At 39.9% G+C, this 26,377-nt stretch overlaps 1 protein-coding gene across 1 annotated transcript in view; it reads left to right on the plus strand.

Moving 5' to 3' along the window:
* The window catches only part of nrp1.L (neuropilin 1 L homeolog), a 113,441-nt gene extending 95,391 nt beyond the window's left edge, over window positions 1–18,050 (plus strand). Inside the window, 8 exon segments of the mRNA NM_001087911.1 lie at window positions 1,997–2,101; window positions 4,217–4,276; window positions 10,010–10,147; window positions 11,661–11,932; window positions 13,209–13,305; window positions 15,868–15,930; window positions 16,583–16,827; window positions 16,830–18,050. Of these exon segments, the coding sequence (NP_001081380.1) occupies window positions 1,997–2,101; window positions 4,217–4,276; window positions 10,010–10,147; window positions 11,661–11,932; window positions 13,209–13,305; window positions 15,868–15,930; window positions 16,583–16,827; window positions 16,830–16,946 (1,097 nt within the window). The 3' untranslated portion in view covers window positions 16,947–18,050.
* The last annotated feature ends 8,327 nt before the right edge of the window (window positions 18,051–26,377 follow it).

A 26,377-nucleotide genomic window follows, 5' to 3' on the forward strand; every position in this document is an offset into this window, starting at 1 on the left:
TTATCAGCCTAGTCAAGCATATTCTTTATATAAATACTTCTCAGTGCTATTGATTTCATTTATAAATGAAGCTCTAGATATCTAGTGTATTCATTAAAGGCAAAGCGGGGCTTACATTATCCCTAATGCTTTTGCATTTAGCCACTGATAATCCATCTGAAGTCCGATCTTCCTGAATCTACAAGGTTTAATAGAAAGAATATTAATGTTCGCCGCAATGTCCTTTCTTTCATATCCTGTTGATGGCCCATTATGGCCATTTGCGACTGTCATTATTGCTAATGTGTATAGTTAAGGTCCTGCATCTAGCCAAGTGAATTACCGTCCTGCATTCTATACCTAATGGGTTAATAAATCAGTGTCAGCTCTGACGTATCATTATAATGTGCTGTGATTGGGAAGTCAGTGTCCCTAAAAGCACATTTATGTACGGCACACACAAACGGATGGGCGTGCATTATTTAGAAGGATGTGATAAATTGCTATGTCGTGTGCAAATTTGTGTGTGCTCACATGAGCAGATTTGAACATATGTGTAGCAATGTTTATAGGACAATACATATTTAATTAGCAAATCTGTAAACTCAGACTTTATCAGTGATGTCAGAAGTGACCTTATCCTTAGGGATATCATTAATTATTATGCCAGCCTTCCCAACCTATGTGTGGTCAGGGCTGTGCCAGATATCAGGCTTTACAGAAAAACTCACAACTTCACACTGGGCCTTGGAAGTGATCCTCTTCCAATGGGTCTACACAGGGCCCCTTGTGTTATATGACCATGGGTATGAGTAGAGGTATGATTTGAACCAACTACTGGTGGCAAAGTAGACCAAAGATCTTCTTGTTTGGTGAATTGGTTGTATCTACAGATCTTCCAGGGTATGGTCCGGTTAATTAAGAAGATAGAATAGACACACAAAAAGACAGACGGATAGATAGATAGATAGACAATAGATAGATAGATGATAGATAGATAGATAGATAGATAGATAGATGATAGACAAGAAGACATAGACATCTTTAATATGAAAGGGTAACATTTTCCCATGGCCGTTGCTAGTTCCTGGTTTGCATTTGGGTCGGGTGCCTTAGAATAATATTAGATCTGAGTCCTATTATTAATTCAGGCCTTGGGGGAAGCTCTGAATGTTGCCAGTACAAAGGGAGAGAGAGGTCTTGCATTGCATTAACTTGTATGTGCCGTGCCGTGGTGTCTCTGCTGGGAATCCACCAGCTTACAGGAGATATATGGAAACTTGATTGCTTTCCAGATAAGCACCAGGTCATTCTTTAATGAAGGAGAGGGGACGTTTTAGAGCCCTTTCAAATTTTAATGGAAAAAAAAGAGAAAGAAGAAGAACAAAGAGAAAGAGGCTGATGGCTGTACATTTTAATTCTTGCTTAGACTTTATTGCAAAGGCACATGTGCTCATCAGCTGCCTTTGTACAGGAGGCTGGAAACAGAGCATTTACAATATATTTATTGAAAAACATTTTCACATTTACCCTGAAATTTACAATGCAACTCCTTTTGTGATATTTTTATATATATATATATATATATATATATATATATATATATATATATATATATATATATATATATATATATATATATATATATATATATATATATATATATATATATATATAATTTGAAATATTTAGACAAGCTACGGAAGGGAGGCAAAAAAAAATACGTTTGTGTGTTGGTGCGTCTCCATTACTGAGACAAGCATTTTTAGCTGCTATAATACAATACTATTTCTCAGCAATAATCTTTTTGTCTATGCTCTGCTTGAGGGAGATAAATAGAAGAAAATGCACTCCTTCTCTATCAATTATGTTTATATCCTTTAACATGGAACCCAAACAAGAAGCCTCCTATGAAGATTGTTAGATATAAATACATTTAATAATAATGATAATGCTTATTACTGATCATGCCGGATACAAACTATAGTCTCATTATAATGTTCTATTCACTTTCCAGCACCTACATCCATACCCACTACCCCTGAGGTCAACGGAGGGGACGAATGTGAGGGTGACCTGGCAAATTGCCACAGTGGCACAGACGAGGGATTCAAACTAACAGGTGTGAAAATGAGCTCCTTTGCACTGCTGGTTTCTACTGCAAGCGTATCAGTTCCACTGTACCATATGAGAAACTAATCAGCTGCTAAAAGACTGACAATGCTTTAGGATTATCTGTCCTGTTCACATATATTCCATTAGAAGTGAGGGCACTCAGAGCGATTCGTTTTCCGAAGTCACATGAAGTCGTGAGGCGACTTCGGGCGACTTTTTAAAACAGAGTGCACCGATTGACACCCCGCCGGTGATTTACATTCTAGCCTGCGGGAGGCAGTTCTGGGAGATTAGTTGCCCCGAAGAAGAAGAAGAGATTTGTCGATGGGTGACTAATCTCCCCGAATCTGAGCGTGTGTCTCAGCCCTTACAAATAACTTTAGGGCAAAAAAACATCTTTTTTGGCATTCCTCCATCATCTTTTAATGATGAAGGAACACCTCCTAAAATGACAAAACAGGGAAACAGACTTCCTAATCCCAAAGCAGCAGTTTTTTATTTGGGAAAGGGAGAATGTACTGGCGAAGTTTAATATTGAGGGGCTTAATGGACTTATAACATGATGGAGACAGGGGGATCTGCTCTTTCTGTTCTTTAAAGCCAGCTGATAATTTCCAGCCTTTCCTTTCTAGTGTAGAGATGCGACTACAGAGAGCGTGGGTGGGGTGTATTGTCTTTATTATGTCTCCAATGCCTTTTTATTCTGGCTGGTGATATTAATACCTGGAATATCAAATATTATTAGTAAGCTGCAGGTAAATTCTATGTATGGTAATGGTTTGAAGAAGCAGGAATAGCACAGGAATAAAATACAATAGGAAAGGTCTTTAATGTGCTCTCTCAAAAACAAAATATATGGATGCTATATGTACATCCAGTTATTGAAAGGGGCTGGTGACTTCTAACGAACAACCAAATAAAAGGTTGCTAAGAACAGGTCCATGTACTTAAAGTTGGACGAACCTTCTCTTTAATGTAGGATGTATTGTGCAAAGGTTGGTTTCTTCTCCCTTTTTAAACTTTACCAAGGTAGGTGACCTCTCCTACGTGAACATTACACCGGTAGATAGGTATAAATATTGTGATTGTGAGTTGGTGTTTAATGAGAAATGAGGGCCATACAAGTATGGACGTTTATTTAGCTACCTTTTATTTAGAATGCTGTTTATTGGAACCAGATTTTTCGGCATTTCATTCCTCATAATTGAGCACTCTGTGGCTTTAAATGCACAAACAAACCCGTCTGAAAATATACACAATTTAGTACCATTTAATAGGAAACATGTAATAGTGCTAACTTAAACCATATGTTCCCTGTTCTACATTAACTTTTGTATGTACGAGAATGGAGTTTATTAAACTGTTTCTCCTACATTGATAGCAACTTCATTAGAAATGCCATTTAGAGATGCCATAAAATGTTATAGTAGGACAAGAAGGCAACTGACATGCTAATATCAGCCTTAGCCAATCATCTGCCCTTCAGAATTTGTCTGGGGGCTGCTGGGATTTGTAGTTAAAGGTCCACATAAAAGTCTATTTCCCCTGGAACTCAATGCTAACACATAGGAAAACCTTGAGCTCCTTTTATTACTCCCAACAGCCGAAACTAAAATGTGGTTTATTTGTAACCTGATATATTGACAATCAACATATTTAAGATCCTTCGCTCTATGTAGATAAATTCAATAAAAAAAACACCATATGGCTGGCTTAAGCCCTTGTAATTCTTTATAGCTGCAGGTATATTACATGGGTGAACCCTTCTTAATTAAGGTCATAATAATTAAAGTTTGTATTTGTGGCTCATAACAACGTGTTTGTAAAAAGGCTCAATCACACAATAGAGTTGCAATGAAATCTTGGAGGAGCACAGTGAATATATTAAAGGCATACTAAACCCTTTTGCCCTATTAGCCAAGGTCCTTTGTACAAGGATATTCCTGTGTAAGAGAGGATCTTGAGCTCAAACTTGTTGGCCGAATTAGCTGAATTTCAAAGTCAGGGGTATAGATTCTTAGAACGTGGTTGCATTTTTATTTCTTTTGCATCATCATTGGTTTTTTGTGCTGGGTGGCTGCTTTTTTGCAGCAGTTTTACAACTTGTTTTTCTCTCATTCAGTTGGCGCCACTGGCCAAAGTACAGAGACCCCAACAGTGGAAGCCAGCCCAGAGGAACCAGGTAAATAATAAATATATTGCTTAAAATTGGTTCTCCTTCAATGAACTATTTGCCCATAAGAGTATTCTGTAAGTTGTGTGTATAAATAAGAATCAGCCTTGCCCTCCACTTATTGATTTAAAGTAGCTCCACTGTCACCAATGAGATCAGGGTTGGGTTGGTCTCCTAGAGTAGAAGATGTCCTCCTGGTGGGCCCAGGCCTTAATGGACGACAGCCATGGACAATTCCCATCAGCCCTTTATCATTTCTTCAATCACTCTATATTAGGTCTCAAAGATTTAGCACTAATTGCTGTGAAAAGGAGTCCAGGATTCCCAGTTCTCAGGTGAGCCCTAGAAGAGCCAGTCCAACACTGAGATTAGGTGCTGCTTTTTGTTCTTTCAGACTTAGAAGGGACTCCTAATATTGTAAAATTGTGATATTGAAAAATAGAGGGTGCAGAATAAACTGAAACAAGTCTTGCGTCATGGGACACAGGTGGCATTAATCAGGGTTGGACTGAAGCTTTGGGGGCCCACCGAGGCTGCAAAATTAAGGGCCCTCCTGGCAGTCCCCGGGGGCCCCCTCCCAACCTTTAAATGCCGCGCACATGCATGGAAAATGCAGAGCGCATGCACAGAAAAAAGCATTGTGCATGTGCAGTAAACAGCTGGGCAGCCAAGGGGAGCATTTCTAGGCCAGTGGGGGCCCATGAGAGCCGGGGCCCATCTAAACAATATAATTCCAGAGGAGTGCCAATTAGCAATTATTATAAAGCATCATGTTGCCTAGGGCTCGCCAAGACTTAAATGGTTAAGAGGAAAAGATCCAACCCTAAACTGAAGCTCTGTGGCACTTTCCTCCTTTCTCCTTTTCTTTCCTAAGGCATCTGTTCTTGTTAGCTGCATAAATATTTTTTGTCCCTTTATCCGCATGTAAATTCTCCATGGTGAAGGGAGGAATGTGCCTTGTTTGTGTGAATACCAAACAGAACACAATTTACTATGAGCCTGGCTTATAAAGCCCCCATTCAGGCGTGCGCATTTGCGGCTATAGCTTTGCTATTTGCAAACTTAATTAAACAGCATCTCTCAGACGGACGAGAAGATCAATAGTTTGTTCTGGTGGAAAAATAAAAGGGTTTCTTTCTCAAGGTAACAGCCTCTATTCACATGCTAAAGGGCTGATATTTGCTCCACCTGGATTTCTCAATTACAGTTTTATTACCAGGGAGTATTTCTCCTCTTTAAACATGCTGGGGACTTTTCAAGGCCCTTAATGTAATTATAGAAGTGGCTTTATAGCCAGTTAAATGGACATTGGAATTTAGCTGAGGTCACAATCACCTTTTATCCTCTCACATTCACAGCCAATAGTTTGGATCAGGGTTGTTCTTACCAGTGGACATCCTAGTGGGCCACAACCTTGAACAAATTCCAATTAAACCATCCTTATTTTCTCTGAGGCCTATATATGTATTCCATTTGGTCTAGCCATATCTTATTGCTGTGAGAGTGGATCCAGGGTGTCAGGTTTTCTGTTGGCCTCTAGATCTAGCTTCCAACATTTCAGTCATAAATTGGAAGGATGGGTTTCATGGATAGGGTAGAGAGCATGTTTTTCTGAGTCCCTAGTTGACCTGTAGCTCCCATCATCTCACTGATCCCACCCCCCTAACCAAATGGGGGCTCAAGTCTTCCTTTATGACCAGAATCCCCATTTTTCTAACTTCAGCTCTGTATATAGGACCTCGCTGTAACCAGCGAAATCCATTCAGTAAACAGCAGCAGGATTAAGACATGGATTTGACTTTGTGGCGTATTTTTAAATAAACCAGTGTCATGAGTGATGTGGGCGGCAGCGTTACGGTTAGAGAAAATATGTCATCAAATGCAACTGTTTCTACAATGTTTTCATAATGAGCCTGGGAACAAGGCATGACAACACTCAGGGGAAGAATATAATTCCATGGGGAAGCTTTATTTGGTTCCAGTAACTCATATCATGTATTTATAGTTATTATAAGTAGTTAACGCTAGACTTTCTAATGACATTATTCATTTATCACAGTAACTTAACTAGTGCACCCAGGGGGTGCAGACTGGGGTGCAGGCCCTCTGGATGCAATTTTTGTGCCGGATTCCTGTAGATGAGGGTGTCAGACGGGCCCCAAGGGGGGGGGCAGTAGTTCCGCTGCTGATTTGTCATAAAGAAATTTAAACCACTGCCATTATGCTATGTACAGAATTCATAGCAACCATACAGCAGTCACAGTTGCATCCCAAGTCTAGCCCCAAATGGAGAGGCTGAAATCAGTGTAAAGTCCATTGTAAAGAAGGATGAAATCGAGAAGGAATGCTTCTTTGTTGTCCTAGATGTTCTTCTAATCTAAAGCAATGTTCCCCTAATAGGGGGACTGGACCCCTAGGGAGGGAGTTTGGAGAAGTAGAAGGGGGGGGCCCAGCCTGAAGGTGAGTTAAAATGAGATGTGGGCAGAAAGCTCTTCTATATAAACCTAAATATTAGTTATATTGAACATCAGATGAGATTTGGGTTGAACACTTATTTCCTGTCCGTGGAACAATTGCTGAAGGACCGGTACACCTATGTTCTGTTGTAACCTTGTTCTGGGTGAGCTAGTCAAAGGGGGAGCTTGATCAAACAACCACTGCTCTTAACCAGCCTGAAGATCAGTTAGGGTAAGATCTAAGGAGACAACCTGTCTATCCTAATGGATCTGTAGCAGACTGACAAATCTGTAATCACGTTGTGAGCCAAAGGTGGACACTGACCACCATTGAAAACCATTTTGTTTAAGTGCTAAACTGGATAACTTCAAAACAAAAAGGTCAATATAAAACCAAAAACATTTTTTAAAAATTTAAAACAAATGAAAAATCCCCTTTATCTATCTACATCTACTATCTACATCATTCACAGTGACAAAATCATTGTTAATTCAAAGTTTATTGGTCTCCATGGACTGATATCCTTTTCCTTCCATAAATTCCTTTAAAAGAAAAACAACAGAATTGTAGTTGCCAAACTTTTTAGCAGCACAAAGCACATTAAAGCTCAGATGTCGGTGACACCTTCTTTGCATCACCAGGATGCCTACTAAAAGCTACAGAATAACGTGTGTGAATGAGGCCAAAGAGACATATAAACAAACAGTGCATCGAGCAGAAACATATGTAAAACCATAGGCAGACGCCTTGTCTTGTGCATTGGTCATAATCTTGTTGAGCTGGCTGTCTCTATTCAAACCAGAGAATTCAGCATTTTACAGCTGAAGTGAGGACCATTGGCCATTCTCATGGGCTCATTAGCTCCCTTTTCAAAGTCCTATATTAACAGGGGATATGTCAATATTTACCCAACGAGGTGGTCAGTTCCCTTGCCCTGGGCAGTAGCTGGGTACAGACTCGCATGTCTCTAGGGTTAAAAGTGCAAGTCTGCGGGAGGTCATTTGGAACCTCTCGCATGTAACCAATTAATATCTCTCATCGCGCCCCTTCTGCCTGATGAATGAATAATAAAAATAATAAATAAAGTGATCAAAGTGATGGGCTATGACAGGTATGGGATCCATTATCCGGAAACCCATTATCCAGAAAGCTCTGAATTACGGAAAGACTGTTTCCCATAGACTCCATTTTTATCTGAATAATCTACATTTTTAAAAATGCTTTCCCTTTTCTCTGTAATAATAAAACAGTACCTTGTAGTTGATCTAAACTAAGCTATAATTAATTCTTATTGGAGGCAAAACAGTCTATTGGGTTTAATTTTAATTAAAATTTAAGTTTATATGATTTTCAAGGTAAGAAAATCCCAATTACAGAAAGATCCATTATCCGGAAAACCCCAGGTCCTGAGCATTCTGGATAACAGGTCCTGTACCTGTATTATAATAAATGTTGGTTTCCTGAGAAGCCTCTTTGGTTTCCAAAGAGGAATTAAGTGCTGTCTGGGTTTGGACTAATACTGAGTACCCATTATCTTAGGTTGGGAGGTGATAGGATTCTTTATAAGCCCCATGAATTATCATTATAATAAATTTGCCCTATGTGAAAATCATGATATGGTCAATTATCATGGTTATTATTGATGTCATCCTTTCAAATTGTTTACTATTGCTGCTTGGGTTGCATGGCACTACACCTTTAAATAATGATAAGCATTTAAAGTAAAGCAATACTTTGTATTGGGGACACCTATAAAAACCCTACCCTGCTGCTTATCTTGGTCTCGTCTTGGTTTCCAATCAATAAATATCTTAATACCACTGGTCCAGGCTCAGCGTTAACTCAGCTACTAACTGTATAAATATAAGCGAGTGCTGCCATATTGCTTATTGTTTGGGTCACAATAGGTGTTTTTTCTTTAGCTCTCAGTGGAGAAGGCCTTGCTACAAAATGGCCCACCAGAGTATTAAAGGCAACTTTGTTATTTATATCATAGGCCTTAATGGCATACTGTATATATCATGAAGCAGTAACTGTGTACGTGATTTGGGACTATCCCACAGAAAAGTAGACCATTGGTAGGTAGGGAATTGTTCTCGGCCCTGGATGTTGTGTTCTCTGGTGATCCCAAGGAGGCAATGATTTCTTATTCAAATGAACTATGGATTCCCAGCACTTATTCTCATATAGTATGTGGCAGCTGCATTAGAAGCAGCTTTTCAAGGGAAAGATCTCAAGGAACGTAGAAATCCCTATGGGCCTTAATGTCCTTCCTTGCGAGTTTGACGGGAAGTAAAGCACTTACATTGGGAAAAGGATTTCCTGCCTTACGCAGTTCGGACTACAGAGCAATTGCCAATGGCACAAGGAAACGTTGACTTTATTAGTATTGTTTTTGAATGAATTCCTTACTCTGTTAAAGGAAATTCTAAGAATACATGAAGAACAAAGTACGCGGGAGCGGAGGAAGGAAGTCTGCTTTCTAAGGCCTTATATGTCTGTAGTCTTGAAAGGAATTGTTTTTCTGCGCTAGGTGGACACTTCCTTCCTCCAGTAAAATACAAGCGAGGCGAGAGGCGAGAGGATGCTGGGGACGCACGCAAAAAGCGATGGGAGTGTGTGCATCAATAGCATAAACATGATTAGCTTTATCTATTGCACACATCCTTCTATTCATCTTCCTATGGCTTTAGAAATAATAAATGCAATTACATTCCATAAAGCAAGGGAATAAAAAGCACAAGTGTTTTATACAATCTCATAATGTCATCTAATGCCAGCTCCATTGCCATATACAATGCTGGCGTTAGAGCCCAGAGCTGGCCTGGTGCCCTTGCATCTGCTCAGATACTTTGCTCACAGTGCCACCTTGTGGGTCTTCTGTATAACATGCTCACACTCTAGCGGGGCAATCAGGAATCTTTTTTATTGAGTGACTGTGCTCCCTATTAATGTAGATAACATAATTAGTGATAAATGGAAAAATGCATCCGATATCATTTTGGCTATTGGAGTTACAGTTCAACTACTGCTGGGTTGCCCAGATGGGGCCGCCCAGATGTACATACTGAAAATCAAGAGCCCATGACTAAGTGCCCTAGGAAGTGCAAAACGCGTAGGGTATATGGAGATGCTGATATATTTTAAACTTTTCTAAAAATTCAATTATTTTTTAACTGAATTCCTTTGGTCCTATGGATCCGTTTTGAGTGCCGGTCAGCTCGATCCATAATCGAGATTATATATTGAGATTATATATATATTCTTTTGTATTTGAATTTACAGACATGACACACAGTGACCTGGACTGCAAGTTTGGCTGGGGATCACAGAAGACCGTCTGTAACTGGCAACACGACATCAGCTCAGACCTAAAGTGGGCAGTGCTCAACAGCAAAACAGGACCGGTGCAGGATCATACAGGTAAATGGCATCAGAGATTTGCTTTCCCTAAATCTTATTTTATAATACAACAACTGAGCTTTATAAATGATTTGCTTTATGGCATCAGTAATGTGAGATGGTCTATCAGCGTTGTCCTTGCTGCCATCTTTGCTCTGAACTAGGTGTAGTTCTCAGCAAAGGCATGTGCTGAGAGATGTAGTTAAAGCACATCAAAAGTGCCCTAGATTGGGCAGTCTTACATTATATAGATAAGCATGATTTTTAGTGGGCAGGCAGGGCCCAATTTATATATATAAAAAATATATATACATATATATACATATATATATATAGGCACCCCTGGATGTTTGCCAGGCACTGTCCACTGTCACAACTAACAACAGCGCAGACATTAGACACCCCTAGGTGTTTATTACAGGTTGAACACTCCAAAGGTCGGCTTTATTAAGGCAGCAATTTAAGAAAAAGTTTGCACCAGATCAGTGGCGTAACTAGATGTTGCTGGGAACCACAGCAAATTATTTTTCAGGCCCCAAAATGTCTAGAGGTTGATCTGTTATAGCAATACTTATTGAAATTGTATATTAATTAGGACTTTATGGGGTCCCTATACCTCCCGGGTTTGCTTCCTCTGTAGTCGTGCCTTTGCATGGGGTCTAGTAACCCATAGCAACCAATCGGCAAATGCTGAGTGGTTGCTCTGGGAAAGAACGCCTGCTACTGCACTGAGCCATTCTCTGCACCCCCTCCCTATTAAATAGAACCCATTGGACACTGTCTGGTGGGCAGCTTGCATCCAGCAAACAAACTGCAGCTACATTTATAAGAAGAACTAATCTTCTGGAACAGCTGACAGATCTCTAACTCAGCTGGTTAATGGCAAGCCAAGCAAATGCAGTTCATCTGTTAGCACAGCATCCCAGGAGCAGGACCTAGCCATATGAAGTAAGCCTGAGAGACTCATTAACACATACCAGAGCAAGCCCACCATCTCCTGTACATTCCATCACTCAGAACATACAGAAAAAAGCCCGCCGCTTATCTGCACACGTCTGCTGCCGTCGTGATTGTGGCTGGGCTCACACATCTGCCAGCGCTTATGTTCTGAGAACAGTGTCTAAGGTGCCTTTAGTCTACTAAAAAGGGCAACATTTTTGGATATTGGCCACAGTAGTCACTGTTTGGCCTGGTGATTAGTTAGCCATGGCAATAGTGGCTTCCGTATTTATCTGTTTGGGTCGTGTATGCAGTTGCTGCATGATGTTCTCCATCTGGAGGTCAAGGACCTTTTTTTCGGTTAGATTTAGTCCTTGAGGCTTTTTTTCAGGATTAATACTGAAGGAGGTAACTCTCTAGCTAAATATGAAAGGGAAGAAAAGGAAACAAGTTCATTTTGTGAAGGTGAATTACTCATTTAATTATCATCTGCAACTTCAGCGAACTGGTATGTTTAGCTTGAAGGCTCTTAATGGTTTGTACAGAAATCAATTTCATCTCCTCACTCTCCAACAACCTTTTTTTATTCAATCAGGAGACGGCAATTTCATTTACTCTGAAGCGGACGAAAGGCACGAAGGCAGAGCTGCCCGACTGATGAGCCCGGTGGTCTCCTCTTCTCGATCTGCTCATTGCTTGACCTTCTGGTACCACATGGACGGATCCCACGTTGGCACCTTGAGTATCAAGCTCAAGTACGAGATGGAAGAAGACTTTGACCAGACATTGTGGACGGTCAGTGGAAATCAGGGTGATCAGTGGAAAGAAGCCCGGGTTGTTCTACACAAAACCATGAAACAGTATCAGGTAAGTGTGAGTTCAGGGGACACCAATGTCCTAGGTCAGACCAAACAGCCAGGCCTCATACAGCAATAATCCTTATACCAACAGGTTGGTGCATAGCAGTAAATTGTGGTTATAATTAGAATTATATAAATCCATGTTGATGATTATGAGCTTCTTTGCCGTCATTACATTAGGCTCCAGATTTATTGAATTTTTTCATTGTCAAAACTCTCAAATTCGAATTGTGATTCGAGTTTTCATTTGAATTCGAATTTTGAGATTTATCACACTCCTGCACTTTAAGAACTCAAACTCGACTATTCACCACCTAAAACCTTCCAAGTTCATGTATAAGTCAATGGGAGAGGTCCAGGGACCAATTTGGACATGTTAGTAGCCTTCCTGACATTCAAGTTTTTTTTTTCAGAGAAAAAACTCAAATCAAGTTTAGTCAAATTCAAATTTGATTCGATTTTTGGGTTGGAAATATTTGTCCAAGTTTTAGAATTTATTTTTAAATAAATAACCCCCCAGTCGAATATCGAGTATATTTGAATTTAATAGAGTTTAAATAAAATCACAAATTCGAAATTCGACCTTTAATAAATGTGCCTCTTGGTGATTCCTTGACACTTAGGGGCCGATTCATCAAGGGTCGAATATCGAGGGTTAATTAACCCTCGATATTCGACTAGGAATTGAAATCCTTCGACTTCGAATATCGAAGTCGAAGGATTTAGCGCAAATTCTGCGATCGTACGATCGAAGGATTATTCCTTCGATCGAACGATTAAATCCTTTGAATCGAACGATTCGAAGGATTTGAATCCAACGATCGAAGGAATATCCTTCGATCAAAAAAACTTAGGCAAGCCTATGGGGACCTTCCCCATAGGCTAACATTGACTTCGGTAGCTTTTATCTGCCGAACTAGGGGGTCGAAGTTTTTTTTAAAGAGACAGTACTTCGACTATCGAATGGTCGAATAGTCGAACGATTTTTAGTTCGAATCCTTCGATTCGAAGTCGTAGTCGAAGGTCGAACTAGCCCATTCGATGGTCGAAGTAGCCCAAAAAACACTTCGAAATTCGAAGTTTTTTTACTTCGAATCCTTCACTCGAAGTTAATGAATCGGCCCCTAAGGTACTTATACCATTCCTTCTTCTCTATAGTCTTAATTTTACCAGCTCTCATTACATAAACCTCATTATGTCTGTCAAAATTGTGACCATTTACTCAAATTTTGAAATTTCTTTGACACCTTTAATATTTCTTCTTTTTTGCCTCCTCCATTAAGGTTATAGTGGAGGGAACTGTCGGCAAAGGTAGCGCTGGTGGGATTGCAGTGGATGATATCATTATTGCAAACCACATTTCACCTTCACAGTGCAGAGGTAAGTTGCCGCTACTATTACTCAGTGCTCTGTCCCATCCTGCAGAGCATTTTCAACAATAGGGTCTCTGTGCTGAAAAACTCATTGAAATGTTTGCAGTTTGACAAGACAAACCATTATTATCAAACTACATATTTATTGATCTGGGTTCTCAGAAAAGACTAAAATATTTAAGGATAAATATAATATTGCAAGCAAGGGTGCCCTCTAGTGTCTGATACCCAATTTCAATCATTCTTCAGCAGCTCAAAATAAGTTTTTCAAGATTTCAAAACATTTTTTCAAGTATTTGCCGGTAATGTAAATGCTTCAACAAGATAAGGATGTAACAAAAACCAGCTTAAAGGGATAGTTCACCTTAAAGTTAACTTTTAGTATTTTATAGAATGGCCAGTGCTAAGCAACTTTTCAATTGGTCTTCATTGTTTATTTTTTACAGTTTTTGAATTATTTGTCTTATTCTTCTGACTCTTTCCAGTTTTCAACCAGTTTTTGGACCCCATCCAAAAACAAATGTTCTGTAAGGCTATAAATATGTTCTTACTGCTCCATTTTCTATTCTGGCCATCTCCCTTTCATATTCCAGTCTCTTATTCAAATCAATGCATAGTTGCTAGGGTAATTTGGACCCTAGCAACCAGATTGCTGAAATGTCAAACTGAGAAGCTGCTGAATAAAAAGCTAAATAACTCAAAAATCACAAATAATAAAACCAATTGCAAATTGTCTTGGAATATCACTCTCTACATCGTATTTAAAGTTAATTTAAAGGTGAACAACCCCTTTAATAATCTGTAAGAGTGATGTAGGCAATGCTGATCCCCAAGCCTCACATTTATCAGAATAGTAGCAGTTTAATAAATACTATCAAGGTCTTGCTGGCAGTGAGATGTTAATTAAAATGTAGTTCTTGGCAAAGTCTGGCAGTGTCTGAGCAGTCATGATGTGAACAGCAAAGTTCAAAAAGGCATTTTTTGTTAGAGCAGGAGGTAGTGTTGTCCGGTAAACATTGTGCTGAAAGAAGTACATTTTCACAGTGTACTCATGTATCAGTCAGAGACTGCTGGGAAATATTTGCTCTGTACACATGGGCTCATGTGAATCAACAACCTTGGCGTGAAAGAACTTTGCAACACTTTCAACTCACTTTCACTTATTCTAGCAAGGCCCTCTCACACTTAATTGGAATGTGCTCCAAGGCCTCACACACTGCTCATAATGGTCACCATGATGCCATCAACTTCTCAAACTGTGCACCAAGGCCTCAGGCACTTCTCTCACTACAAGCACCAATGCCTCATGCACTTCTAATAATGTGCTTCAAGACCTTACAAACTTCTAATTATGTGCACTAAGACCCTATGATTTCTCTAAATGTGCACTAAGGCCTCCTACTCTTCTCAAATTGTATGCCAAGGCCTCAAACACTTTTCATAATTTGCCCTAAGGCCTCACATAATTCTCATAAAGTGTAGCAAGGCCTCAGGCACCTCTCTCTAACAGCACCAGTACCTCATGCGCTTCTAATATTGTATACCAAGACCTTAGAAACGTATCATTATGTGCAACAAGACCCTACGCACTTCTCTAACTGTGCACCAAGGTCTCGTGCTCTCTCATATTGTGGGCCTAGCCCTTAGATGTTTCTCATAATGTGCCCAAAAGCCTCACATACATGTCCTAAAGTGTAGCAAGACCTCAGTCACTTCAAGCACCAATACCTCATGCTCTTCTAATAATAAGACCTTAAGAATTGCTTATTATGTGCACCAAGACCCTATGCACTTCTCTAAATGTGCACCAAGTCTTCCTGCTCTTCTGGGATTGTGGGGCAAGACCTCATGCACTTCTCACTACATGCACCAATACCTCATGCACTTCTCACTACATGCACCAAGACCTCATGCACTTCTCACTACATGCACCAATACCTCATGCACTTCTCACTACATGCACCAATACCTCATGCACTTCTCACTACATGCACCAATACCTCATGCACTTCTCACTACATGCACCAATACCTCATGCACTTCTCACTACATGCACCAATACCTCATGCACTTCTCACTACATGCACCAATACCTCATGCACTTCTCACTACATGCACCAATACCTCATGCACTTCTCACTACATGCACCAATACCTCATGCACTTCTCACTACATGCACAATACCTCATGCACTTCTCACTACATGCACCAATACCTCATGTACTTCTCACTACATGCACCAATACCTCATGCACTTCTCACTACATGCACCAATACCTCATGTACTTCTCACTACATGCACCAAGACCTCATGCACTTCTCACTACATGCACCAATATTTCATGCACATCTCTCTATTATGACTCTAATATGAAAGAGTCCAACTATGGCCTCACCAGATTTGCCTCTTTGCAGACTGGATGTGAGGAAGGGTAATCATTGGGCACCAAAACATATTTGAATGACAGCTCAACCACAAATAAAAGACTGCTGCATGGTACAGAATATTTTGTTAGTGGATGTGATTGCTTCTTGTAGTAAAACGCCTTTTTTTCTGTGGTCTTTTAGCTCCAGAAATAGATGATTCTGCCAATAAAATTGGCGAAGAGGATTCTGAAATCGATAAAACCGGTAACCTTCTTTCTCTACTTTGTAGTTATTTCTATATTGTGAGGAACTGGGGAGGGGGCATGGAAATAAGTAGAAAGTGTAAAAAATATACACTTAAAGGTGTACAAATATTCTTTTATATATAGACTTTCTTGCTTTGAATGAAGAATATTGTTCTCACTAACTTCTTTCTTATAGCAGCAGACCTACTCAAAATCTTGGGCTGTAGTTACATATACATATCTTAAACTGTATTATAAGTATCAGCATGGTAATGAATTTTGGGAAACATATACTAGCATCTCCAGCATGTTTGTACCCCTCTCTAGTAATGTTTAATAACCAGGAGGTACATTTATCAAAGAGTGAAGTTCTGCCACTAGAGTGAAATTCCGCAGCTCACAATTCATTTCTATGGGATTTTGAAAGGCATATTTATCAATGGGTGAAAGTGAAAGTTCACCCTTTGATAAATACGCCTTTAAAAATCCCATAGAAATGAATGGAAAGTGGCGGAATTTCACTCTAGTGGCAGAACTTCACTATTAACTTCACTCTTTGATAAATATACCCCCAGATATCATTCACACTGCACTTGACCAACAAAAGCAAACTACTGAATAGTTTGCTGCTTCCTACACTCACATCAACTTAACTTTTGTGTCTTTTCCAGGATCCACACCCAATTACGCTTTAAATGAGTTCAATGAGAGCATCTCCAAGAAGCCAGGCAATGTGCTGAAGACATTAGACCCAATTCTCATCACCATAATAGCAATGAGCGCTTTGGGAGTACTTTTAGGAGCAATCTGCGGCGTAGTCCTTTATTGTGCGTGTTGGCACAACGGGATGTCGGAGAGAAACTTATCAGCGTTAGAAAATTACAATTTTGAACTTGTGGATGGCGTCAAGTTAAAAAAGGACAAATTAAACACACAGAACTCATATTCAGAAGCATGAATCTAGAGGAAGAGTATGGGGGTTTTTTTGCCGACACATTAAAAAGACTTCAGTCCATTGGCATTGAGGGCCAATGATCTCTTACTGTTCAGGCTATAAAGTGCGTTGGAGGAACGTGAAGCCAAGCTTTTCTCAGGAGCTTCAGTGAATATACCTGCTAACTACGGACGTATATACAATCTGAATCATTGTACAGTTGGCATTTCTGTTTTCATTTTGTTCAGAATAATCCAATGCTGGTGTTGAGACCAATTATGATCGATTTTATGGTTTGTAATCTATGTTGCTTTCTGTTCTGTTCCCCCCTGCTATGGATCTGATAATACATTGGCTGGGGTTTTTTTGGACAGATGTACAATCTTGTATATCTTCACCCACAATATTGTTGGACATGCAGCACGGAGATTTCTCCATGTCTTGTGCATATATGTTTGTGCTGTGTATAAAGCAACAATGGGTCAGAGAAACCCAGAACTACCACTATAATGTCTCAGACTTTTTCTCCTTATTTGAATTATTAAGCAAAGCTCTACTTTATTGTTGCTTTTGGGTGTTGTTCCGCAAGCAAGTTGCTTAATCAGTCTATACAACCCATGCACCGCCATCCCATACAAGTGGCAATAGAAGGGCCCTGGCTGCTCTTACGGAAATGTTACTGGCACTGGTTAGTGGATGTCCTCTCAAGTGCCTTTTTTCTGTTTGTATTGGGTTTTGACTGTGTGTTTTTCACTGATCCCAATAATGTTTTCTCTTACAAAGCCCAAATCTGGAACTGTATTACGGTGGCTGGAAAAAAAAAATGTACTTTTTAGGAGGGATGGGCTTGGCCTCTAAGAAGACATGGTCTAAACCAGTTCTGTCAACGTGGCTGATGTGTTTAATTCTGAGCATATTGTTTGCCTGTTGGTGAGTTTTATTGTAAAAAGCTGCAATATCCTGTTAATTTTTTGTTCTTCTCTGTAGAATGTATTTAACAATCGATACTCGATCAGAGTAGAAAAGCATTTGCCATAGTGAAAAAGGCCAAATGCCGATTTCTTGTTGGGAAAAAGACAAAGAAAGCAAAAGGCCTGAAGAAGGGAAAATTTTAGCACTTTCCCTACAAAGTCTAACTTTGGTTTCTATTAGGACGTTGGAAGGCGCAGTATCATTTTTCCTATTTTCTAAAATTTAAAAAAAAACAAATATCGGGGCTTGGAACAAGAATCCAATTGATGCGTTTCAACAATGAAATAAAAAGGCTGTAGGCCAGAAATGCCAAGCTCCCTTACAACTATTGTCCCTTTAGTTACTTGAAGACATTTGAACCTTTGATGTTGGGTTTTGCCAATTTAGTCTAATTTATTATGGTCAGTGTGGGAGAGTATGTACAACAAAGATGTGCGTGGGACACAGAGCAGCGAACAGTAACAATTCCTTCCAACATTCCCCTGAAATTTAGACTGCAGGAATTTCATCACAGCCATCAGCATTGTTAAGCTCATAAGGCATTCTTATTCCATTAATTTTTTTATTAGTTTGAACATTATGTGGGATGCTGGGAGGACTGCAGGTTGCCACGGTATGCAATAGACCATTATACCATAGTATATGCCCAGCAGTGGTCTTCTTCTTTAGAATATGGTGACCAGAGCATTTGACATTCTACAAAATCCACTTAGTAAGGCTGAACTGATTGAATTTAATTTAAATGCAATCAGTTTTCAATCAGTTCAGCCCAGCAAACTGCATTTTATAGAAGTGGCCCTAACCCTACTGGGGATCTGGTTACCTTATTATATAGCTTTCTCTCCTAGATGGTAGGAAACATCAAAGAATGCCCGAATCAAAACAAGAGTACATTTAAGAGCTTATTGGTTGTTTGAAGTTGGGGATTTCATCCTATCACCTGTCTGCTCTTTTGGGTAGAGTAGAGAAAATACATGGCCCCATAAGCAAATGGAAAGATTCTCAAAATTGCAACCAGCTTGCACCAAATAGAGGGTGTCATGTTTCTTGTTGTCTTTGGAGAATGTACAAGTTTAACTCAACCATGATAAGCAATATGGCTGCTGCTACAATTGTGTTTGCCGTTAAGGAATATCCTTTGGACACTTTGCCCTTTTACATTGATGTCTATTAAAGGGAAAATGAATGAGAGTGATTTAGTACGTGGGAAGCAAGCATGAGCAAGGGATACTGAAGAAATGGTGCTATTTTACTGATCAATTTCATATGGTCATTTGTACGCAAATATTACTATGGTGCAAAAAATACAGACAATACTGTGAGCAGGCCTCTGCCTCTTTTTAGCTGGGGTAAGTTTACCCCTTGAATAAAACTACCCTATTTTAAATTCAGTGGTCATTAAGATAAGGGCATGGCTCCTATAACAAGGCTATTGCTGGATATAATATGTTCTTGTCTTTTTCTTCAATAGAAAGAGCAGCAAATGTAAAAAATAGTTTTTTAGGGCAGTCCTGAATTACAGACAGAAAGTTGGGGTGAACAGGAGCGTTGTTGGGTGGATTGTAGGTGTGGATTGTAATGTACTGATTTTTTAAAATGGCTAATAGGCACTGGTACCATTCCTTAGCACTAAAACACTTATTACAAGACACTAAACCATTGTCAGGGCATTTGCATAGTGTATATGTCATTCAGTGAGCTTATACTGTCTTCTTATCATCGTCCATTTCTCCTAGGGATGCACAGAATCCACTATTTTGGATGCGGCCGAACCCACGAATCCTTCACAAAAGATTTGGCCTAATACCGAATCCTAATGTGCATATTCAAATTAGGGGTGGGAAGGGGAACCATTTCTTAATTCCTTGTTTTGTGACAAAAAGTCACTTGATTTCCCTCCCTGTCTCTAATTTGCAAATGCAAATTAGGATTCAGTTCAGCCTCGATGAAGGATTCGGCCGAATCCGAATCCTGCTGAAAAAGGCTGAATCCTGGTGCGAATCCTGGCCGAATCCCGAACCGAATACTGGATTCGGTGCATCCCTAATTTCTCCATATGCATTCTCTTGTTTGCCGAAGACTGGGTCGCAGAGCACTGTTTAATTCAAAGCGTATATCACAGAGGAAGATCAGTAGCTGCTACTTGTAGCTGCCTAGAATTACATTTGTACAAGCAGCAACAACTCTTTTCATTGTATTTTATATTATGATGTCAGCAATACTGACTGACCTACTTACTGAAGGTAAACACAGGAGAAATGATACTGCGTCATCTAAAACCGAAAGAAAGGAATCTTGCACTGAAATCTATATTTAAAGTTATATGTTGATAAAAGTTATTAAGCCCTTTGCTGCTTTAGGGTCCAGCCATACATTAAAATGCATCGCTGAGCCCTTTGGCAGCAAAGAGGATCCTTTGTAAAGGCAGTGTTAATCGGAAAAAAAATGTTTCATTTATATTGTTTTAGATTGTTTCATAATTTTTTAAAAATGTAAAATAATGTTTTTGGTTTTTTTTCAAAAACCTATTAAAAATATTTTCCTTGTAGTAAAATTATTTCATTTTACTTGTATGTTATTGCTTCATGTTTTGTACCACCATGAAAATTTGTGCAAATTTTTTTACAGAAATTTTTATTTTCTATGACACTTGTAAATTGTTGTTTTGGAATGAACAGCGAAGCCTTAACTTTGAAAGACATTTGTATTCTCGGACATAGAATTGCATAAGATCACACACGATAATACCGAATTGTAACTCAAATCCCAAACTATGACTACTACATTCCAAAGATACAGTTGAAATAAACATTTTCATAAGATATTGTATACAACGGCTTCTGTGTGATGCATTCTTATTCCTTGACAAGACAAGGGCAGTGGTTTACATACAGATAGTGAAACATTGTAGGAGCCACGGTCATGTGATGTCATGGTTAGCACACATTCATGAACATTAGAAGGCATCTACATCAGCATCAAGTTCAGCTTCTCGAAACAGGTAGGTTAACAAACCACAGAGGCAACAACATCTGTGGAAATTAGGGTTGGATGATGGCATTGTTGCGGAGCAGTGATAATATAGGGGCAGGATTATGATATTTGGGGCATGTTTGTCCCTTGTGTGGGCAGGGTTGTAACATTAGAAGTTGTTATTGGCCAGATTCTCAAGGCCGAACAGGCAGTTGTGACCCAGACAGCCAACAACCGAACTGTTCAGGTCAAAACAGAAAATCTGGCAATCCTAGTGGAAAGGGTCCAAGGGGTCCCAGCAATTGACTGCACCATCAAGTATGGTGTTGAGTTGAGGTAGCCATACATTGGTTAATACCACTAATCAGTCTTTGGGTCAATAGTACAGATACAGTGTCTATATAAAGTATGGTCACTGCATGTTTGTTTAGGCCTAAAGCCTTAACAAGTGGAACATCAGAGCCAGGTTGAATTTTTCAGAGCAGGTGGAGGAGATAAAAGCAACTTACGGCACCATCAAGAATGGCATGGAGTTTAGGTGGTCAACACATAGCCCAGAATAATAAGTGGATTTATACATTGAATATACAAATTATTTAAACAAATATAACTGATACAAAAGGTGTCTAATCATTCGGGCAGAGGAACAGCAGGAAGGGAATGCCATAGACTAGCCGATGGTGTATCAGCAAATAAATTGGCAAAAACTGATGAACAGACCAATATCCACTGTCTGGATTATCCACCCAACATACCCAACAAAAAATGTTATCGGCATATAAATGGCCAGCTTTAGAGGAAAACTAAACATTAAAAATCAATATGGCTAAAAAAGTTTCAGCTTCTCAATTGCAGCAATGATCCAGGGCTTCAAATGGGTCACCATCTTGGAAAGTGTCTGTGACACTCACATGCTCAGTGGGCTCTGAGCAGCTGTTGAGAAGCTAAGCTTAGGGCTCGTCACTAATTATCCAGCAGAAAATGAGGTCGGCCTGTAATATAAGCTGATGCTACAGGGCTGATTATTAAATTCTGATGCTAATTGCACTGGTTTCTGTGCTGCCATGTAGTACTTATCTATATTAATTACTAATCAACCTTATACTGTGACATTTATATTCTATGTGTACTGTATATTGTGAGTGGGTCCCAAAGATCAGAAGATGGGGAGCTACTGGGGCATCTTTGGAGACACTTTACTGCTAAAGGGCTGTGGTTGTCTTGGGCTGGTAGAGAAGCACAAAACATAATGTACAACATTTCTACCTACTTCTTTAATTAAGCTTTATTTCTCCTTTAGGCACTTGGCTGGCATGCAAAGCTAGCCAAAGGCCATCATTGTACATAGTGTATTTTAATTGCGATAAATAACACCTGCAGTATTCTCTGGTGGGTATATCAATGACTTGGTGAGTAAAACAAATCAGTGCTAGTAGACTATAGCAGGAAAGTTTTAGAGAAGCTGGTGGTGGTGGGCAGGCAAGGTAGGGAAGGTTTGCAGTGGTATGCATTTAAGTATGGAAGCAGCAAGTCCTTGTGTATTAGGTATGGCTGTTTCTCATTGTGGCTCAGCTAAAACTCTTGAAAGAAAAAATTCAAGAAATGTTTCATACAATTTACAAAAGAAATGCTGATCTGCTTCAATTAACTGCATGAGAACTCCCAGTGAAATTCAGTCACTGGCCTCAAAAATCAACTTTTCAAATCTTTGTAATATGGACATTTTTGTGTACTATTATTATTATGTGCTGTTGGATAGATGGGCAATCGGTGCATGATGGTGCCTTAAGGTTCACTAATATCTCTAGGACAGCGGCCTCCAAACTTTTTTACCCACATTCAAATTTAAAAATAGTTGGGGAGCAACACAAGCATGAAAAAAGTCCCCGAAGAAGACAAATAAGGGCTGTGAATGGTAACCCCTATATGGACTGGCAGCATACAGGAGGCTCTGTTTGACAGTACACCTGGTTTTTATGCATCCAAAACTTGCCTCCAAAAATAATCACCTGCTTCGAGGCCACTGGGAGCAACATTCAAGGGGTTGGTGAGCAACATGTTGCTTGTGAACCACTGCTTGGGGATCACTGCTCTAGGACAATGATAGAAATTTGTTCCAAGCATTAACAAGGAATCCTGATCTGGTCAGATCTTTGTCACGATCGCCGCCCGGAGCAGTTCCAGAAGCTCCGGGCGGCGCGTCCTCCCCTGCCGACGTCGCTCCCAAAATGGCGGCTCCCATGGCCGCCACGTTGGTAGCGGCGCTGGCGCGATGACGTCAGCGCGTCGACGTCAGCGCAAGGACGCAGATGACGTCACTATGTCGCCAAATTCAAATATAAAAGCTCTACCAAGACGCCAGAATGGCGCCCAAGTATAGGATTCGTTCCTGTGTGTTTCCAGGGTTTCCTGTCTGCTATTTTGAGACTAATCTTGTTCCTGTTTGTTGCCGACCTCTTGCCTGGACTTTGCTGATTATTCTGCCTGCCCTTGAACCCTTGCCTGGACTTTGATTATTCTTCTGGTTTACCCCTGTTGGACACCGTGACCTTGACTCCCTTGTGGGCTTCCTCCTTGATCCTGACAACCTCCCTGGTGGGAGCATCCCGGCTCCCTGACAATCTTAAACTAATCATTCAGTGCATCCCAGGCTAATTTCACTAAAAGAGCATTTACATAAGGAGAATACTGAAATTGGCACTTCCATTAAACAACATTTTCATGTTAAGGTCAAGAAATAGCAGTATAAGAACATTGGTCCAGAGGTGTGCATTCTGGTATGTGGTACCTCCTTATAAAGTAAGTGCTGGTACTGGCAACTTCAATTTCCTGGTAATATTCACAGGTAAGAGAGGGAATCTAATGCCTGCCACTTCTTATTCCATAGATCCTTGTAAAAGGAAAAGCTTTGTGTCCTTGGATCATTATCATGTTTTTAAGTGGAGCAAGGCTGCCTCGAAACATTGTTTGATGCAATAAACACACCAGGGGTAGGACCCCGGTTTAACTTGCTCCGTGTGCCAGGCCTTTTTTCCTTACTTTGGTCCATTGGGAGTGCCGTCTCCCTTAGGTCTTGGGCACCAGCGTGAATCTACGAAGGGCCTGAGTGTGCGCGTGGTTTCTGTGTACCACTGTTATCCTGGAGATTGACAGGGGGTTTTCCAGGACAAAGTCCAAATCCTAAATAGTGCAGATTTTGCTTGACTCTGCTACATGTATAAGATCCAATATCCAGAAACCCCTTATCAGGTATACCAGGAAAACTCCCGGGGGGCCCAGTTGTCAGTGGGCCCTCATGGTACTAAACATTTGTCATATTTCATGGCCATTCCCTATCTCTATGAGAACGCAGAGGCTAAATAGATGGAATAATAGATTATAGTATGTAAAGAAAAGGGACTAGGAGAATAGAGGTTGAGTGAGGAGAGGAAGAGTTATAGTACTGAGAGTGAGCCCCTGGTCTAAGGTTTTTTTTTGGGCCCCTGGTGTCCCAGTCCGACACTGCCCATTATCCAGAAAGAAAGCTCTGAATTATGGAAAGGACACCTCCCATAGAGTCCATTTTAAACAAGGGATGCACCAAATCCACTATTTCGGATTCAGGACTCCCAAAAGCTTCACAAAAGATATGCCAAAATACCGAACCCCTGGACCCTAATTTGCATATGCATAGGGATGGTAAGGGGATTTTTTTTTAAAAAGTCTGATTTCCCTCCCTCCCATAATTTGCATATGCAAATTAGGATTCAGTTTGGCCGGGCAGAAGGATTCCGAATCCTGCTGAAAAAGGCATAATCCTGGCCGAATCCTGAACCGAATCCTGGATCCGGTGCATCCCTATTTTATACAAATAATTCTACATTTTAAACATTACAAACATTACTTCCTTTATAAACAAAGGGAAACAGTACATTGAGCCCAACTAAAATATAATTAATCCTTATTGGAGGCAAAACAATCCTACTGGGTTTAAATTAAAGAGGAATTGAGCGAGGGGTAAACTATGCTGTAACTATAACTGTACTGGTGGTACTGATCATACCAAGAATTCTGTGGAACCCCTACATGGTAATGTTCTATGCAGTGCCCCATAATTAAGGTAGACCTACCGTATATACTTGAGTATAAGCCGAGTTTTTCAGCATCCAAAATGTGCTGAAAAAGTCTACCTCGACTTATACTCGAGTCAGTGGGCAGTAGCTGAGAATTACAACTTAAAGGGATGGTTCACCTTTAGGTTAACTTTTAGTATATTATAGAATGGCAACTTTTCAATTTGCCTTCATTTTTATTGTTTTTGAATTATTTGTCTTCTTCTGCTGATTCTTTTCAGCTTTCAAATGGGAGGGGGTCACTGACCCCCCCCATCTAAATACTCTGTAAGGCTACAGGGCACCAGGCAAAATAAGAATGCCTTGGGCTCTGTTAGTAATTGTCCTGCTTTGCTTAGGGCTATGTATTTGTGTTCGTCTTAATACCTGCAGTGCCTAGATGACAGTAGAAAGCACAATTAAACCAAATAAGAAAAATGAGGAGCACTTGTGAATACTTGAATCCACATTAAACAGAGTCTCATCCCTGCAGAGTGGAATATCAGCAACTTATTTGTGATTAAACATGTTTGCACTATAGGGTGAAGAGCAAAACAATGTGCATGAGGTCAGTATGTAATTAAGCTGCACAAGATCAACCGCTGCTTTAATTCTCTTTTATTTGCTAGTCCTTCACGTGTGTGCTGAATACAATAACTATAATTACATATATTTTATACATCTCAGTGCAGCCAAAAAAATATAAAATTAATTAGGTGCTTCTTTCATCTAGTAAACCCCCCCCCCAGCGGTGTCAATCCGATCTGTACCGTAGACAAGCAGAATACCAATTCCTTGATTACAAGATTAATAGATTTGACCCTATGTGGTTCCATATCCGCGGATGTACGAAAACAAACAAGAGAAAATAAACTGGCATGAAATTTTATGTTGCGTCCCGTTATACTGCATCCTTTAATTATTGTGACAATAAAATATAATTACCATGCGCACTGAATAGTAATCTGAGATCTACCCCATTAATCTTAATTACCGCAATATTCGGCTATGGTCACATTTGCTGTTTGTTGTATTGGGTGATTTTGGCTGTTACTGCATTTTTAATAATTAACCAAAACCAACCAATAGCAGATTATGGACCAATTGAAGTATAAAACAAATTTTGTAAACAGCACCGCTATGGTTAAAAAGGTGGCCATACACGGACAGATTTAAACTCGCTATTTGCCCCATTCAGAATGAGTTGGCACCTTATCTGCCCATTCAAATGATATCAGTTGGGTTTAAAAATCCCATAAGGACAAAGATGGTCTGTATCCCCATTGATCCAGTGGTTTAACTGCCTATACAGCAGCCCCTGTGGTTGCTTGGGGTCCTCCTGCATCATAATCCCCCCCCCCTCCCCAGCCCCTCTCATACCTTTAAAGGAGAAGGAAAGCTACCGAGGCAGTTTATTGTCAATAGATTAAAAACAATAGTGCAAGCTAGAATGCTATATTTATTCTGTAGAATGCTTTGCCATACATGAGTAAACA

This window comes from Xenopus laevis, chromosome 6S, assembly GCF_017654675.1.
Source record: "Xenopus laevis strain J_2021 chromosome 6S, Xenopus_laevis_v10.1, whole genome shotgun sequence".
Classification (NCBI taxonomy): Eukaryota; Metazoa; Chordata; class Amphibia; order Anura; family Pipidae; genus Xenopus; species Xenopus laevis.